This window comes from Bombus bifarius, unplaced genomic scaffold (assembly GCF_011952205.1).
Source record: "Bombus bifarius isolate JDL3187 unplaced genomic scaffold, Bbif_JDL3187 scf7180000009243, whole genome shotgun sequence".
NCBI lineage: Eukaryota > Metazoa > Arthropoda > Insecta > Hymenoptera > Apidae > Bombus > Bombus bifarius.
This window is the reverse complement of record NW_022884989.1, coordinates 474,573-494,285: the sequence shown is the minus strand read 5'-3', so window position 1 is coordinate 494,285 and position 19,713 is coordinate 474,573. Positions and strand designations below refer to the sequence as shown.

The following is a 19,713-nucleotide window of genomic DNA, read 5'->3' as shown; positions in this document are numbered from 1 at the left end:
ATTGCCTTTTATGTTTTAAACATAATACGTGTTTTATTTCGTAAAATAATCAATTTAACATTGTTAAGTTTGTTTTTAATTTTGCGATATCTCATTGCATTGTTTAAAATCGGAATTCATCTTGTTAAAAGTTCCTTCTATAACATAAATTGTGTCGATATACTGCATATTCTCGCAATATTTTTGTATATTTCGTAAAAATATTGTCTTTTCTTCTGAAGGATTAACCGAGAACGTAAATCATACTTTACAGAGAAACGACTATGTACGTACGAGATTTATATCTGGAAGAGAATTTCAAATAACTTAATATCTTCTGCAAGCAGAAGATCGGATCACTGGCCCCATTTTTCTGGGGAAAAATCAACAATAGAACATTTAATGATCCCCGGTGATAAAATTGTTGCTTGTGCGTATTTTGCTCGTATTTAACGTATTGAGGTACAGCTCCAATACCGTACAATATATTTCATAAACAAAACACCGGCTTAATCCGGCGGCGAACTAAAAAAATAATAAACTAATCTTGATTTCAACACTTGGGAAGTGAAAGAAAACGTAGTGAATTTACATTAATTAAAAACAAGTATACTGTACAGAGTATACTGTAAAACAAGTATATTGTACAGAGATTGAATCTAAATTAATCTTAAATCGTTTATACGTGTGACATTAATAGAAAACATGTTAAATATAAATCGGGTATTTCTCGAAAATGTTCACAAGAAATAAATAGAACAAAAAGCTGAAACCTTTTACAACGGAAATCCATTTGTCGATCAAGCAAGAGTCTCTCCCGCAACGTTCCTCGAACGATCTCTGTATTCCAACCACGTAGCATCAACCGCTGTCTTGGCGCGAAAGTGTGTCAAAGATGTGCGCTGAATCCAGACAATACAGCCTCGAGAACAATGCCGAGAGGCGTTATTACAGAAACGTCCTTCAAATCGGATGTTAGGCACAAAGATTATCACGACAACGACGAAAGAGAACAAGCCTCGTTCTTCGAAGAAGGCATCCTCTCCCTGCGGTTCCATCAACGTCGCTGTACAGTGTCACGCAGTGCCTTGATCACACCCAGTTTCTACCTGCCATTCTCTTGGCAAATGCCAGTGGATGGTGTAGAATAGAAATTCGAAGATAAAAAGAGAGAGAGAGAGAGAGAGTAAGACGAAGTTAAAACAACACAGATATGGCCTCTTTAGAGAAAAGTGGCCCTGCCAGCTGAAGCTTAAAGGGGTCATTGTGGTGAACGCTCAGCTACATTACTGATGAATGATCCGGAAAACGGAAAGGCGAACAGGGTTCCCTTCGCCAGAGGTATGTGTCCGCTCGTGCCATCCAACGAAACTTTCTTTATGACTCTCGAGGCAAGTACAACTTCATCATAGGCTGGGTCGCCTGCGGGGACCACGGCGAAACTTTGCGGTTCGTTGCTCGGCGCATTCGTGGTCGAAGCGTTTAGCGGTGGAATGACTTCTTGCGGACAATAACTGGCTGGTCATTTAACTTTGCTTGTTGTTACGTGCGCGTAGCGTGTTCAATATCGGCAACAGGGAGCTGTTACTTCGAGGTCCGTTCAATTAGCTAACGTTCTTTTCGCAAACCACGTAGACGGCCAGAAAATGTAACGTAGCGTTTCGTGAACATAGAACCAGGCAGAGAGAGTTATTAATTTCGCGCTATTAATCGCCGGCCACGGCCCAGGACCAAGTAATTTTGTTACGTTGCCCTTTAACGGGTATTAGGAAGACAGCTGGTAGCGAAATGCTCCAGTGACGATGCATCCATTGTAAACAGCCCGGGAAAAATTGGGTTCAACACCGTGTGAAAGTTTGAAGTTTACGCGTCGTAGAAATTTCGAGTTCGATAAATACTGTTATGTGCATTTATGCCCTAATGATTGTAAAAAAATGCATAGCCTGAATATTTGTCGTTTTACAGATTCACAGTTTTCAAATATCTAGACTAAGATTGCGGTAAAGGATTAATTTCCAATCTCGTTATAACTCGACTCGTGTCAAACCTTACGTTCGATTTATGCAAGTCGCCGCCAAATTTCATTCGTCATTCGCGCGCTTACCTCGAAATCTGTGAAGGCTTTGTAAGTTAGGATCAAGCAACCACCGAAGAATAGACAGGTGGCCAGGTTTCTGGTATCCGCCAATGAGGCGACCAAAGGAACAGATCCCATCTGCCAGTCGTGAGACAGCGTTGCTGGGCACAGTAGTAACCAGCAATTCAGAGCCGCCAGATAGCAGAATGTCAATAATCTGGAATCAAAAAGAACGAATGGTTCTCTCTTTAACGATGTCGATATATCTCCTCGAAATCGATGTAAAGGGAAGAACGAAAAAAAAAAAAAAATTGAGCAAGGGTGAGAAAAAAAAGTAGCAAAAATGCAACGTTGATATTTCGCGCGAAAAACTGATTTTGCGAGAAATTCGCGAAATAATCGCATTTCGCTACGACGACTCTTGCGTGGCCGCCATGCTACTGGCACGTACGGCTTATTACTATCCGAAAACGTCAATCACGCGTCGCCAGAGTGCTTGGTCGGACGTGTCAACTTCAGGCCTCTCGGGAATGCATTAAATACCACATTTTGCATGGTCCCTTTTTTTCCTTGCATAAATGCAATTACGAAATTAATGCATATCTTATCTTGCTGAAAGTTTTATAATGGATTAAATTATAGTTTTAAGCGGGGCGAGTGAAAAAGGTGTTTTCACATTTGCGCGATCCAACTCCCTGCAATTAAATTAAAGTACTCCTGCGTAATTGAAAATTTCAAACAGTGATAATTCTTTCGTTAAGGAATTTTTATTTTACACTGCGGCAGAGCTGGGTACGTATGAACTCCATTTATTTGAAAAAAATTTTAGTCAGTGTTCGGTTAGATGAATTTCGACCAGCTGACGCTTATTGCACGAACAAAAATCACAGTTAAATACATTGTTTGCCCTGTGACAGGTTCGTACAAATGAAATTCTACTACTCTCATCGTTGATTTCAATTTTACCGATTTCCTAAAGCAGTTATCAAATTAGCTTTATTATTTCGTTTTATTAGCTACGGATGAACATCAAAAACAGGAAATATGAATTTTATTTCCTAATAGCTTCAGAAAATTTAACCCACTTAACCTATATAAAGAACAGAGCTCTCGTCTCATTAACCAAGTTACGCATACTCTACCTTTAAGCTCTCTGAAACACAGCGCGCAAAGCTGAATCGATTTTAACCAATATTCAAAGCATCCTCGACGCATAAATGCATTAAGTACCCACAGTTCGCAATCTTATCATTCCACTTAAGCGATTACCATCGGTACTTGCTCAATTTAATCGTCCCTTTGTATAACTTTCAACTACAAATCATCTTTTTCCTCTTCTACAGGAAACTTTCGCGTATACGCACAATATATTCGCAAAAGTTTTCTATGATAAATCTTCAAATACTTTCCTGACTCATTGTATAAGACATTGCTGTCGCCAACAACTTTTCCTTCCTCTTTATTTTTCATCTTTTCTTCTCGGAGTAAATTGGTCGACGATACTTCGCGCAAATTCCGAATACTCACAGCTGGTATTGTTCGACTGGCAGCGACGTTGAAGAGGTCGAACTACAACGCCGTTGAAGAGTCTGGCCTCGAATGCTGACGCGGAGCTTCCATTTTCTCCGCTATCAGCATTCACCGATATAATCACCGATATAATGGTCGAGCGTCCCGTCGCAAGCATCTCAGCCATCTTCGAGGAGGATAGCCCCGGTGTATCGTCGCGCCTACGAACGGCTTACTCGGCAAGTCTATTGTTTAGCGTGTACGAGCCAAAGCACGCGATACGCGACAACCACCACGCGTCACTAAATTATTCCTGCCCGTTCCTACGGTCGTTAATTTTTTCTTTCTTTGATCTTTAATCGCCGTTACTATGCCAAGGTACTATGAAAATCGGTAATGAGTTGTTGCAGAGTATACATATATGAAACGAGGGTCGATGGCCTTCATTTTGAGGTGTGTGTTTGAACTTGACGAAAAGGATTGTACGATGGGACGTTAAAGGGAATCGCTTGAAGAAAGTTTTGAGAGAATGGTTGAAGTAAAAATTATTTTAGCGTAGAATTTTCCGTTTCGAAGGATTTACATTATCAACTAAAAGTTTGAAATCCCTACGTGTTCTATAGGACAGCTTAAAATTTTCCTGTGTTAGAATGCTCTTTAATATGCGAAAACAGTTCTCTGATTGATATAGAAAAATGCCCAGTTGATACCATCTAAGTAGATAATTACTGCTTCTTTTCAAATTTTACTTAATATAGTAAAATTATCGGGAAACGAAACACAGAAATGTATAATTTAGAACAACAATTTGTAAGCAACTTCAAAACATAATTTCACTCAACGTAATATCAAGTCTGATTTAGGTTCGGCTAGGTTATTTCTAAAGTGGTGTATGCCGCTGAACATTATTCCGCTCAACATGTCCCCATTTACATACAACATGTTTAGATAATGAGTTTCACGTATGTTACGCTCATTTTCTGTATTTAATAATGTCGCACATTATATTCAGGTAATGTGTACATTATATTTGGGTTTATCACACAGTACATTTCACCTAAGTTCTGAGAAATATGATTATTCGCATTAATGAACAACTCGGGAGACGAGTGAGGAGAGGGGGGGCGGTGGAGGGAAAGAAAGAGCAGGAGGAACAGCGAAAGAAAATATAAATATAACGGGTGCTAATTGGCATTGCTCCTTTCCTAGTTATCTGCCCGCGTATCCCGAAAGAGCAGTGTACAACATTTCCCGCTTTCATCACACACGTATGCACGTTGATTCAACAATAGAACGTCGTCGGATTTGTTTTAAAAGAGCCTTACTTTGGATTATTAACTCTCTACAAGCGAGCGTTTCACGTTGTCTTTGTAATGAAATGTACGAAACGTGTCGCATGTCATTTTTGTTAAATGAAATATTTATTAAATTAATTATACCATGCCGTGTTGCAACCGTGCTAATTTAGTGTTAATAATCATAGCGATATCAAGATGTTTCTTTCTTTTTCCGCATTTGCGGCTTGTGTATAAAACGGGAGCAGCGAACAACTTTAAAAGTACACAGTATAGGTTCTTATCGCCAGAAGATATTTCATCAAACTGGGGTTTCATAAGTTTCCCTATTAGTTTTTGATTTTTAGTTACGAAACTTTTAGCTTAACGTCAAATAAGTACATAGGGTTGAAGGTGTTACGCAGGTTGCATTATAAATCTTGTTTCGTTGAAGGCGGAAAATTTATGAGGAGGAAACACGCGTAAAGGAACGTTCTAGAAACATTATTCTTCATTACGAAATGGAACTAAAATTCTATAGAGATTTCAACCTACGGTTCCAACCGTAGATGATAAGTTTAATTCGCAGCTAACAATAACGCTATAATAAAATATTATTTTGTTCCCTGTTTTTACTTTTTACTCTTATACACACTCTATACGATAGACGAACTTAGAACAAAAGAATCGACGCTTTCCATGCTGCAGACAAACGAGAACAATTATCTATCCGTAATCAATTTGATGTTTATGCATGTTGCTTTTCCACAAAAGATGTTGACCAGCCATCCAACTAGAAGTTGCTCTTCGCGTCGGTCAACCGCTGTCTCAAGTCGCTAGGAGTTTTGTAGGTAGATCGGATGCTAGTAGCATTATGTGCACAGAAACAGACGAAGGATATGAGACCACGGTACATGGTACACGGGATATACAGTGTCCTGAACTGCATTGCGGTATACTCGACTTCCCGCCGAGTAAAGATGACCTTCCGACTTGGCTTCCGTCACGGTAAACTGATCCGAACTTGGCCCGCTACAATGGATCTTGTGTTTGCCCTTTCAAGATGGCAGTTTCAGACGCGGAACATCTTGATTTTTAATTGTCTATGTTACAGCTAATACTTTGACTTTAATCTTGCTTCGGTGGCAAGCTACAAGTAAAATACTGCCACACGTTTCCACTTTTATCATTGAAGTTATGTCACTGGTTAATTTAATGGATCACCTATATCCTGCGTCATACGAAATCATGACAGTAATTACACATAATACATCGTTTCGAAGGTTACAAAGACACAGACATTGTCGATTCAGAATTGTTTGTAATGTTCTGAATTGCCACCGTCGTGAAGGTGCTTTGTACCTTATTGTCTCCCCATTGTCCTTCGCCAGTTTGCGCAGCGATGAATGGGACGTTGACCAACGCCAATTTTTATCTGCTATGACTACATTTTATTAAACTATCTCTTTCATACAGCGTATTTTATCCCTCGCTCGTCTTTACAATTTAGGGCGAGCTTTAAGGATATACAATAAATATTGGTTGTCCTTTTGCTACGTCCGATTAAAGAAGAAACTTCTTGTGGAACGGTATTCTTTATCTGGCGTTAAGTGAACGATGTTGAAACGCAAGACGAGTTCAATCGTTCTCGTTTTCCAGATGAAGATAGATGGATACAGCTGAAATTAACTACGTGAAGTCCGGTGGAGCGGACAGCTCTTTTATAAGATTTACTCCGACGTCGTAGAGGAACTGTTCTTGTCATGGAAGAAATAAACTAGACCGTTGTAATTCTGTTGTTTCGCGGTAAGTTTCGTAATTAAGGAACTTCCATGTAACATTTCAGTATTTCAATCGTTAAGAATTACTCGTTGAAATATCTTTCGCGTCTCATCGATGAAACAAGTGTCTTGAAATTTTAATTATGAAACTTGTATTGCATAAAAGTACTATAAGTATCAAGCCTTTTGCTCGTACTTTTTTCACGTAAAACGTTAAATAGTTCATCGGTCACCAAGCTAAATTCTCTTATTCGTCTATTTTTTCAAACAATTTTTCTTATTTATACCTAATCATTGTAATCTCACGTTATCGATTTTATAAGCCTGTAGAAAGTAAAATAATTTTACATTCTCCTTCCAAATCAAATAATATTATTTTCATCGACTTGGTAAATATTTCCTTAGACATTAATATACGTCTCTCCATAAAAACCAATAACAATTATACCATCATCCGCCAATTACGAGAACAATTGTAGCGTTTGGCGTAAATACAAAAAAAACAGAAGATCAATTAACACTTACCCTGATAATTTTCCTATTCCCATTTCCGGATACTAAAAATTAAGCGAACATTCGCAATACGACGTACGTAAGATTACGTAAATGTATCAAACCACGAGGAGCACTAAATTCACCACTTCGAAAGTAATTACAAACTTCTATCTGCAGGATATCTATGTAAATGTCCTTAACAAATGGCACTTCCTTTTCATTAAATCTCTGGCAGTCTTACGTGGACGCCATTTCGTGGTAATATCTGGTATTAAACACGAGTTCCGTCCTAACGCTTTAACATTGCGTCTGTTCTTCAAATATTACGTTCTCGACCTCATGCCAAACCGCACCGCCATATATTACCTACAATAGCGCAGGAGTAGAATACACGTAGAGCAGCGGGACGCGCAAGGATTTAGAAGGAACACAACAACTGTTTACCCTGGTTAAGTTCGCTCCGCGTACCGGTGGAAAAGAATTTTTGGTGCAAACATCGTGCACACCAGAGAAAAATACAGCCAGATTATATTCTCTCTCTTCTTCCAGGGAAGATTAATATTTAAAGGCTCTCCGATATGGAGAACGCTTCGTGCACGATGCTCCTGGATATAAAAGATCTAAAATCTTTATATACCCTGCCAGAACGTTTCCTACCGTCAAAAAATTTTATTTTACATTCGAAATTGCCACGTGTTTCCTTTGTGAAAGCGGATTGAATATAAATTAATTAAATGACACGTGGTATAAGAATGAAACAATCAAGATTTATAATACGAACGAAAATGGTTGCTATTTCCGAGGTATTAAATATTTAGCTCGTACTACGATAATCATGTAACTAGAACTGAGCAGTTTTTCAATTATTAATATAAAAAAGATAGTTATCGATTGTATCTTTCACAGATTAAGTCCTGTAAATGAGTTCCAAAATATTATCGTGTAACTATATTTGTGTTTCTATTGTTTTTTTACTTTTACCTTCAATGATCGTATTCCTTTCTTCTTTTCATCGCTAGCAACGTATTGTTTCAATTTACTGACATTATTGGCGAAATAATATGAACAGCTCCTGTTGCAATTATTTTCGGCAGTAACGTGAAAGGATAAATAAATCTTCTGACGAAGCGATTTTTGCATCAAGGGTGCTACAAATCGGAGTGGGAGTAAGTTTGATGATAAATGTGAATCTATCGAACTGAATAAGATTATTATAACATTTTTCGACATCTTATTATACCAATCTGGCATTTTAATGCGATGTTCTTAAAAAATTATCTACGACGATTTGGAGCATTCAAACTCATTTTCCCTTAACTTTGCCTCACTTCATTCGAGTCAGCAATTTTAACTTCGTTTTTTTTTTTGGTGTTAACCAATGACAAAAAAGTTAGGTAGATGATACATTTACACCGTACATGTAAATGTGTGTGTAAGCGTCAGAAGACGTCCAGGTCTCAGTTGAGACAAAAGACTGTTGGTAGCTGTTAGAAGAATCTAGAATGGTCTGTTAACAACAAGCGTGCGTGTAAGAAGAATATCGAGGTCTTCAGAGTGCAATATTATGTATAGCTGTTGTGTGTGAATAAAGTAAATTATTTATTTTTCCTTAACAAAAAATTATTTTTGTTTTATAAACGCCTGAAAGTTTAATTCCGATCTTGTGTGTAGACAATGACACCGATATTGTCTTATCGATCGATGTATTGCCGAATTTACTTGATAAAGAACGAATAAGATACGCAAGCTTCATAAAGTATATTACTCCTCAGGAAGCGTTTTAATATGGAAGAATTCCATTTAAACATTCTTCTCCAACGATACTATCAAGAAACGTTTCATTTGGCAATTAATATTCCTTGAAATTTCGACATTGACGTAACGTGGTATTGACACAACGAATTGAAGGAAACTGAAAAAAGATTATCGTCCACTAACCACTTAATTAAATTTTACACGTAGGAAATTTCTACAACGGAAAGTTTCATTCCTCTAGCGGCTTTTCTCTAAAATTCATTCATCAATTTAAATGAATTAAAATAAACTATATTTAAAGAACGAGATGTTCAGAAATAACCTAAGAATTCCTAAATGTACACAATCTTTAATAGATTTATTTTTAGTATTTCTACATCCCTTTATGCGTTTGCTGTTTGGATTAATTAAACATTCGTTATCCAAGTCAATTTGATTTTTATGCTCATTATTCGTGTCTGTAAATTTTTTGTACAATAACTACCTTAATGTTAATTCTTATTATATTATATATATGTAGTATCGTGGACGAAAGGCCTGGGAAATATCGGGCGAACTATGAACAGTGTCGCGAGAGCCGAGGCGCCGTCGGGCCCATCAACGTGTCATCGGTCTTTTCAAGTGCATAGTTTCGTGGAAAAGACCTACGTGACCCTGGCCACGAGCGTCTGCAGAACACGTGTGCGGTGGGCCTAGGAAAAGGGCAATAGAATGCGACAACAGCGAGTCGAGAAACAGAGCGCGAGTCGGGAAACAGAGTGCGAGTCGAGAAGCCGAGTGCGAGTCGAGCGGAGACGGAGGTTGCGAGTGGCGTTGCCGAGAGAGTGTGGATTGCGCTGTGTTCTGTACGTTTGGTATGAATAGTTCAAGTTAAGCCACAATCGTCTTATCTGTCTGATTAACATCTCTATTGTCCACTTTTGTAAACATATTACATCACGATATTACATATTTTTGGGGGCTCCGGGATTGGACAAGACAGTAAACGAAACGGTTTAACAGAGCTATTCGAGTTAGTTGTGAATTTACCGGTACGCGGTGCGGTAAAAGACGATATCGTTGACTGTTTAAGTTTGTGCAGTGTGAAAAATGGCAAACGTCGAGGACGAACGATTGTCGGGTGAAGAGGGTTCGACGCTGGAGGAGCTGAGGAATAAGCTCGCGCGAATGAACCTCCCTATATCGGGTGCGAGGTCAGTGCTGATTGCAAGGCTGAATCGGGCGTGTAGGGCTGGACAATCGTATCGTAAGGGATCGACGGGCGGTGAAGAGCTAACCGGTCAACGAGATTTAGAAAGTGTACAGAGAGCTGAGCGTGATTGTAACGAAGGTGAGGATGTTGAGAAAATGAATACGAAGGAGTTGAAGGAACGCCTCGCTAGTTTGGGTTTAAAAACGACGGGAAGAAAAGTAGAGTTACGCGCACGGCTACGAGCGGCCATGGATGGTAATGACATATCGTCGGAAGAAGAAAGCGACGACGAAAGTGAGGATGAAGATGGCAAGAAAAACGCAAGAGAATACAAGAGAGATACGCGAAGGGTGTATCAGGACCGTGACGAATGTTGTCGAAGGGCATGTGTTGGTTCGACGCTGAGTTTTAGAGACGTCGAAGATGCATTAGAGTCGTTTAGTGGCGACAAAGGTGAAAATGTCGAACGATGGTTCGAGTCGTTCGAGGAAGTCGCTGATACGTGCATGTGGTCGGATGGGCAGAAGGCAGTCTACGCGAGGAAGCTGCTGAAGGGATCAGCGAAAATATTTGCGAGCTTCGAGTGTCACGCCAGGACTTGGCATGAGTTGAAGAGGGGGCTAGTGAAAGAATTTTCGAGGAAAGTCAACAGTAGGCAAGTACATCAGAAACTTGAAGAAACAAAAAAGGAGAGTGATGAAGCATGTTTGGCTTACATGTACCGTATGCTCGAAATAGCTAGCCATGTGGACATGGAGGAGGAAGCAAAGGTGGAATACATAGTGGATGGAATAATAGACGACGAGAACAATAAGGCTGTATTGTACGGCGCTACGTCAATCAAAGAGTTGAGGAAGAGGTTAGTAATGTACGAAGAGCAGAAGAGTCGCAGAGCAAAGTCGATTGTGAAGTCGGCTAAAACCCAGAAGAACGGGAAGCCCAGTCAATCTGTAGATGCAATGAAGAAAAGAAGATGCTTCATTTGCGGTAGTGAGGATCATCTAAGTGTTACGTGTCCGGAGAGGGGAGAAGGTGTTAAGTGTTTCAAGTGCAGCGGATTTGGACATATTGCAGCGAGGTGTACGGCACAACCGAAAGAGACTTACGTAATCTCAAGACCGGAGAGGAAAAAGTACGTGAAGGACGTGTCGATAGATGGCTGCAGGTTTGTCTCCTTAGTGGATACAGGTAGTGACCTTACGTTCATACGAGCGGATGAGTATGTGAGGTTAGGATCACCACCTCTGGGAAACTGCAAACTTAAGTTTGATGGTTTTGGTTCCGCTGGCAATAGTACCTGGGGCGAGTTCACAAGGGTAATGACGGTCGACGGGTACGACTTTACTGTCACTCTGCATGTTGTCTCGAATAAGGTAATGACAAGACACAGTCTACTCTTAGGTACCGACTTTTTAGACCAGGTAGAGTTGCGAGTCAAACGGGGCGAGGTGACATTTTTACGACTCGACGATCAGACCGACGGTCACGAGGACGCGCCGGATGTACTGAGGGTAAACGCGGTAGAACAGACCGACGAAACAGACCTGACACACGTACGGGAACCGCATTATCGTGAAGCGATTCGCGATATCGTTAGGGGGTATAGGCCGGAGAAGAAGCGAGACGTCGGAATAACCGAAAAAGTAGTTTTGGAAAGCGACAAGCCGGTAGCGCGAAGACCGCGAAGACTGGCGCCGTCGGAAAGAAAGGAAGTAGATGATCTGATGGAAGCGTGGATAAACGAGGGTGTCATCAAATCGTCAGACTTGGAGTATGCGAGTCCGATAGGTGTAGTTAGAAAGAAAGATTTGTGTGTGCGTGTGGCTAGATGGGCCTTGTTACTAGGCGAGATTAAGTATCAGGTGTGTCATCGGCCGGGGAAAAGTATGCAGCATGTAGATGCTCCGAGTAGGAACCTCCTGCCGAGCGCTATGTATGTAACGGAGAGTGAAGACGGGCTGATTGCACGGTTGAGAAGGGCACAGAACAAGGACATCGAAGTCCGTAGGATTTTGGACGCCGCAACGTGCAGTCAGGCCGATGGGCAGGTAGTAAGAAACAATATTTTGTATAAGGAGTGTGAGGACGATGTGCTAATAGTAGTATCGAAAGCGATGCGGGCTCAGGTAGTCAGGCAAGCGCACGAGCGTGGGCATTTCGAGGTTACCAAAACAGAAGCTATGGTCAAGAAGGACTTCTGGTTCAAGGGGTTACGCGAAAGGGTCGAACACGTGGTATCCAACTGCCTTGACTGTAGCCTAACCGAACGAAACATAGGTAAGCTAGAAGGGAACCTGCGAAATTACAAGAAAAGAGGAAAGCGTGCGAAGCAGTACCTGAGGAAGGACCCGTGCACACCTCGATATTATGAAACCTTGGGTCCTAAATGCCGAAAGTGACGCATCTGATGACAGCGAGATAGAAGGCAACATCTGAGGGCAGATGTTATTGCAGGATGGCCGAATGTAGTATCGTGGACGAAAGGCCTGGGAAATATCGGGCGAACTATGAACAGTGTCGCGAGAGCCGAGGCGCCGTCGGGCCCATCAACGTGTCATCGGTCTTTTCAAGTGCATAGTTTCGTGGAAAAGACCTACGTGACCCTGGCCACGAGCGTCTGCAGAACACGTGTGCGGTGGGCCTAGGAAAAGGGCAATAGAATGCGACAACAGCGAGTCGAGAAACAGAGCGCGAGTCGGGAAACAGAGTGCGAGTCGAGAAGCCGAGTGCGAGTCGAGCGGAGACGGAGGTTGCGAGTGGCGTTGCCGAGAGAGTGTGGATTGCGCTGTGTTCTGTACGTTTGGTATGAATAGTTCAAGTTAAGCCACAATCGTCTTATCTGTCTGATTAACATCTCTATTGTCCACTTTTGTAAACATATTACATCACGATATTACATATAATATTATACCATTTTTATTTTATTTTTAGTACTAAGGGGCTAACGTCCTTATTTCGTTTCATGTTTATTAATAAAATGGAAACTGAAGAACGTCAAGGATTCCATGTCTCTTAATTCAATGACCGGCAACAGCATTTCCACCGATCCATTCAAATGAAACGTTTTACTCTCATTTCGCTATTAGCATTCCTTAATCCTCGATACCGTACGCGTAATCTGCGCGCTCACGTGTCACCAGCATGCTAATTAATGTCTCCGGCTGGCAACAAAAAAGCAGAGTCGAGCGAAAGGGTCGCGAAAAACAATGACAATAATGTATTCCACTCGGAGGCAGGCGATCTCTTTTCCGACGTATCATTTTTCTCAGCGCCCAGGCTACACTTTTATTTCGTTGACATGATTAATGGTACCCGGACGGCTTAAGAAACGTACACTCAAGATGCAGGAAGAAAGGCTGACCCGAAACGTCAAAATAATAATTCGGGATATATATCAAGCTGGCCGGCGTGTACCATCACGTGAACGAGCTGGATTTTCTTGGAAACGTGGGGTGACGGACACAATTTTACAATTCCTAACTGACGTGCACGTTTACATGCATTCAGAGAAAGCGGGCTGGCCGTGATTTTTGCGAAAACCTATATACCTGCCGGATATTGCAGCGAACCCACCGCGAATACTCAGGGATTTATAGGCTTTTACTCGTTATTTGGAACGGATGCATATTGTTGCGCTCGTTTCGCGCTATGCATGAATCAAACGCGTAGGGAAAACGCCGAACGAACAGTGGCAACGTGCGCTCTTGCAACGCATGAGCGAGGAAATTGATTTATTAAACCAGCAGCTCTTGATTTCTTGCGATAAAAAAGATGTTCAATAAGAGACGAGTGTAAAAGATTTTAGTTTATTAAGAAGGGCTTTTAATCTGCGAAATATAAAGTTGTTGTTCTTTAATGTATTCCAAAGTATTTATTTTCCGAGTTGATTGAATTAGAATTAATCGATCGATCGTCTGAATCACACATTCGAATAATGGACTTCCTTGAATTTGCGAAATACTTTGAGTTTATATTTCATAAATTTCCTGATCTTTTAGTATAATTCATAGCGTTACAAACCCATAATACGCATAATAGTAATTTTTAGCTCGAAGACGTTATTAAATATCGCATATTTCTTAAACATTCTTTTTTAAATAAATTCGATAAAAACGTCAAAAATTCTTGGGAAAATTGTTTAGCGGCAGAGACGCTTCAAAGCAATCGTAGGTTCTGGAATTAAATGAACCCGTAATTGAAATTTTTATACCTTGGCAGGGGTGTGACTGCACATTAGAGTAAATATTCAACGTGCGATAGTAAAAATAAGGAACAAAGAAAAAGAAATAATCAGACATATACAGGAGACACGCGACACGCGTTCGCAGGATTTAATTTACTTGGAACATGAATTACGGGACCGGTGAAGATTTAATTTGATAAAGTCTATCCTGCCGTAGAGGAAAAAATGAAATTCTTTTGTAATAATTCGAATATCTAGGTTCAATTATATGAACGTACTCGCCGTTCGTGCGTCAATTAGAAAATTCCTTTCAAAGCACTACCGTGTCGTTAAAATATTAAATAAAATTAAAAGTACAGTTTTGTTTAATTTTGAAACTCTGGAGCGTTGACAGAGTTGTATAGCTTTGATTTAACGCGGAAACGTGCGATAAAGTTTTAACGTACACAGTTCAGAATAGGATTGGAAATTGAAATGTAAAACAGATTGTAAATATCTTGGATCGAGTAAGAAAAAAGATCTCTGTTCCACCTTTAGCGGCGAGGGTAAAAGTACGCGAACCTTTTTATATGATTTCTATTCGTACAACGTTGACTAAGCGTGCGCGGATTAAAATTTGAGCCAGTTCCTCGCTCCATTTTTTCGATACGTTGTTTCTCAATTTGAAAAGAAACACACAGAAACGTGGCAATCGTACGAATGATTTTGCTGTATTAAAAATTGAAACGAACCGGTAAAACGAAACTTTCGTAGTTCCACGACGCGTTGAAATTGTTACGATAACTGCAGCTTCCCAGGACGAAATTGTTAATCCACTTTATGCTTCGAGCATTGCACGCGAAGACGAGGCTACTAATTGTAAGAGCTTGGGAAAGTTTCGCCATTAGGACGCGCGATGCGTGATACTGCATACAAACTCAATGTTTGGCTAAAAAAAAAAAAAAAACAAACGGAGGGATATGGTCATAACCCGTACACGAGTTTTAATTTTTACTTATCAGTCGCGTTTTATAGTTCCAGGCACACGAGACATTCCTTTTCAAAGAACTCGCAGCTACGAGTCGCGTATGTTTCCTTCCTATCTTTCCATCGTTAAACTCGATTACCATTGAGGGAATAAGAGTACGGTTCCGTGGGAAGCTAGGAAGGCTCTAACAGGTAGCTTTTCGCTGGATTCGTTTGAAATTGGAATACAAATCGGCAAGCAAAGCAGAAAGATATTCCTGACACGTACGCGTATTATGAGCGCGCGCGCTTCGAGTTTTATAGTAGCGAAATTTGAACAATGTGCATAGCTATTCTGCAACGTAATAACCGTACGTTATGCACCGTTATTACGAAGTATTAGCATTCAGCCAGTTGTGTCATTCTTAAGTTTCATATCCCACTTTATGTATTCAACGTCTGGGTAATTCTAGCGAGACTCTGTGACTAACAAATGGAGGAGTAAAGAATATCGGTTGACAAGATATCAGAAATACTTGGCCTGTTAATCGTACAAGACGAGTCGACCTTTTCATAGAGTAGCACGAGACAAATTTCGACAAATCTTTACCTACGTGTTGAATAAACGACGTCTTGTCTGTTCTATTTTTGTTAAATGTCCTAGTGTTTTCATGAGTCTTGAATCTCATGACTTACTTCATCGTCTAAGCAACTGGTGCAGTTTAGACAACATGTCGAGTTTAATCCTTTAATAATGTAACCAGAAGAGACTCGAGCATATCGCTAAATATACGTAGCTCAATAAATTTCATATGATATAATATATATATATATATATATATGTCGGAGATGAAAGGACACCAGAGCCTCCCCTTTGGAACTTTAGGAAAAATCCTTACAATTATAATCTAGATTCTTTAGTCAATCCGATCGCATTTGTTCAATATTTGTAATAGTGAGCTTGGGCTCGAGGCGACAACTAGTCGCCGAACGTAGCCGCGGTCACGGGATGAACGCTTTGTCTGGCAGAGGTATGGAGTAATTCTATAGCCCTCCTTAATAGAAATATTTGTAGCGGCACGCGGAAGTAAACATTCCAACGGTCTCTGTCCCGTGGCTCGCCACACGCAGATCCTATTCTTTGGGTATGATGGTTATCAGATGCCGACGCGTCTCCACAGTACATGATCAGCTAGCCCGAGGGTCGTTATAAATATTAAGATTTAGTTATCTAAAGTCTCTCAAACAGACAAACAGTCTTTGTCCCAACTACGGGAAGATCAATTTTTTCAACGAACGACGCTTCCCGCTAGCAACCTTCCCTCAAGGATGGCTAGCATCCTTTTCTAACCACCAATATGGAAATTGACCAATTAACAGCAACGTCAATTTCCCTCACTTCCCGAATGAAGGCATCTCTCCACGAATCCGATGATTTCGTGCCCTTAGACACACCCCATCATAGTTTTCCTCGACAGCAACTACTTACGTAGCGTTTTGATCAGTGAATTTTTCACGCTCTGACATAGAGTCTAACTTGGACTTTGACGAAACAATCAATTCGTTATCCCGTTGACCGCGGATTCGTTATCGAACCTGAATTCGCCGCTATTACTTGAATCCTCTTGTAATAACCACATTTGTACCAATAAATATCAGCTATAACCGCAATGGCAAATTCGAGTGAAGGTTCGTCAAACGCTCAAAGTTTCAACATTAACCCGACATGTATATATCTTTTTCTGGCAACCTTGTATAAGTCATTCATATCATGGAAAGCTTTTAGTCTATGAAATCTATATGTTATTCTGATTATTTTAAAACATTTGACAAACGTATGTCACCGATGAACATCGTGACAATCGACGTGTTAAGAGTGGGATCTGAAACATCCATTACCATGGGACGAGCATGTTACTTTGACTTTGATCACATTAGAGACTTCAATACTAAGTGCTCCCTAACGCCTAGTCTATTTTGGCAGTAGACAAACCTCATGGCCATCAAGATCCTGATCCTAAGTGGAAACATTTGTCAAGTGAACCCCCGTGACAAGTTGATCTTGATGCGAAATAGCCCTCGACACGAGAAGGAGCCTGAAATTGTGGGAATCCCGTCGCTAAATGTATAACCACAGGCATCAACATCCTGGAGATCTCTAAAGTGTTTAAATTTGACTTACCCCGGCTTAGGGATTAAATCGTATGTGTAGGTATTTTACATAGAATTGGATATATCGCGAAGCTAGAGAAATCTTGTGATTCGAGATAAGACAAACGTCAAGAATAACAAAATTCCGATGCAGGTTTCATTTTTGAAGATACGCGAGTTTCACTAGTTTTTGACTGAACAGCAGTAAACACTCGATAGGAGATTATTACGTACGAAAAGATGTCGAAAATTTCGAACAAAATGTCTTCGTTTAAATCACTGTTTTTGAGAAGATCTAAGCTACTAAGCCAATCTTCGACTGAAGTCTATTTTCTTTATTCTCATATTTATAAACATTCTATTTAATGTTGCACAGTTTCATAATTTTTTAAGTTGTTGAAAACCTCTTATTCTATGAAAGTCGATATTCAAATTGATATTGGTATTAATTAGATTAATTCGAACAGCAGAATTATCCAACAATATTATATTATCTTTAAAATTCTCTTTTCTGTCTATCTTTGAAAATATATCCAATTCGAAAACTACTTTCCCATTTCAGAAACCATTTCTAAACCGCTAAATGGAAAGCAGTAGGTCGATTTGTCGATGCATGTAAACCGCTTAATCGGAAAAGCGAGTGCGCGAGGTGAGGAAATAAGATGGACGTTGATCGTTTCCGACATTCGTGTAGATCAATCACAGCAGGGGCAATTCGTAAAACCAGGTGTGAAGTGAAAACTTTAATCGACGTTCGCGTGATAAGTTCTGAGCCTCTTTCTCGCTCGTTCTTCCACAGTTCGCACGTAGGAACTTTGATGTTCGACCAATGTACGCCTTTGAATTCATACGAAAGCAATTTCCCGTTGGATCTAGCAGTCTCGACCACGTAGACGATGCAATGATCGATTCCTCGCGTTGTATTTCTAAGCATCCACTCGTGTTCGCGATCTGGTAGTAAGATTAATCACGAGCGGAGTATCACGTGCTTCTTTCAGTCACTTTCAGACACGCGAGCGTTCACAACCGTTTTTCAATGATGAATTAGTCGTGTACACTATCGTCCACAAGTACCTGTACTCTTCCAAATATTATAAAACGGATGGATTTTATATTAACAAATTGTAAAGAATTTATAAACAAATGAAAGAATAAAACATCGATTGAATAATATTGCAAAAGGATGGTCATCTAGCATTGAATTATAAAATTCATTATTGGTTAAGTGGAATTCAGAGTGAGGCGACTTGAAGTAGAATACGAGTGGAACAACGTTGCGTCAGACACATTCTACTGATCCACACTACCGTGCGTACCTGCTTGAACATTTATAGAAATTTCTTCTACATATACGACATGATTTACCCAACTTATTGCGATCATACGAGATGAATTTTGAAGAAAAATAAAAAATTCACATTGAAATTACAAATTATTTGCTCATTTCACAAAAGTCACACAATCATTCGTTGCCTACTATTGTTTCTAGATTCCTACGTTTTAAAAGTCTATATAGATTTTACGAACTCTCAGCTACTCGTTGAAAACAAACATGGAACTTGTGTAATGTATTCCTTATCTTAGTTTAAATCTAGCAGAGTATTTGATCCCAATTGTGGCAAGAACTAAAGAATCACTAGCAAAGAAACGTTCTTCGATCGTTACTTTGTACAAAACATCCACTTTTTGGCCAAATTGCATCGAGCGTCGAAATACTTATGGTTGGTAGTGTACGCTGTTACGATCTTTTTGCCTCGTATTTTATGTCTGCACGATGACGGGACAAGTTTACGTCGAGAAAGAGTTTGCATAAATTTGAACGCGTTTCGTTCGTTCGAAGATTCGTACCGGAGAAAAAACGTTAATGAAATTCTTGCGGGGAGCGAAGGAAGCGTGGAATATTTTCGTTAGTTCGTGCTTCGCGCTACAATGGATACAGAGGGAGACTGTTTCGAAGAAATAATGTGGAAAATTTGCGAGAGATAAACGAAATTTTTCCTCTGTATGCGCTGCAAAGCTCGACCGGATAATCTTGCTCTGTCGGATGAATGGAAATAGATGAATGAAGAAGCTAAGTAGAGCTACAAAGTGTCTCGTATAATAACCGTTTCTTTTATGAGATTTTCTTCGAATCGCGGAAAAGCTGTTCTTGTCGCGGAGGAAATGGACCTCGTCGTATTCGTGGCCCGCTATTTCTCCTTTTCTTTTTTACAGAGAATTTCATAATCGTGGATTTTTGTATGTGCTTATTTGACGTTCAAGTACTTCACAGAAGCTGGATCCGCTTAGCTGGAAAATGTATTTCCAAGTTTCAAATGGAAATGGGCGATTATGAAATTATTGTACAAAAAGAATTCAAAGAAAAAGGATTT

At 40.0% G+C, this 19,713-nt stretch overlaps 1 protein-coding gene across 3 annotated transcripts in view; it reads right to left on the bottom strand.

Annotated features, from left to right (window-relative positions):
* Positions 1 to 19,713, bottom strand: part of LOC117214864 (protein O-mannosyl-transferase TMTC1-like) — a 280,632-nt gene that overhangs the window by 66,952 nt on the left and 193,967 nt on the right. For all 3 annotated transcript variants that reach the window (XM_033461241.1, XM_033461239.1, XM_033461240.1), the window contains exon 7: positions 2,084 to 2,273. In XM_033461241.1, coding sequence (XP_033317132.1) covers positions 2,084 to 2,273 — 190 coding nt within the window. The remainder of the gene's footprint in view (positions 1 to 2,083; positions 2,274 to 19,713) is intronic.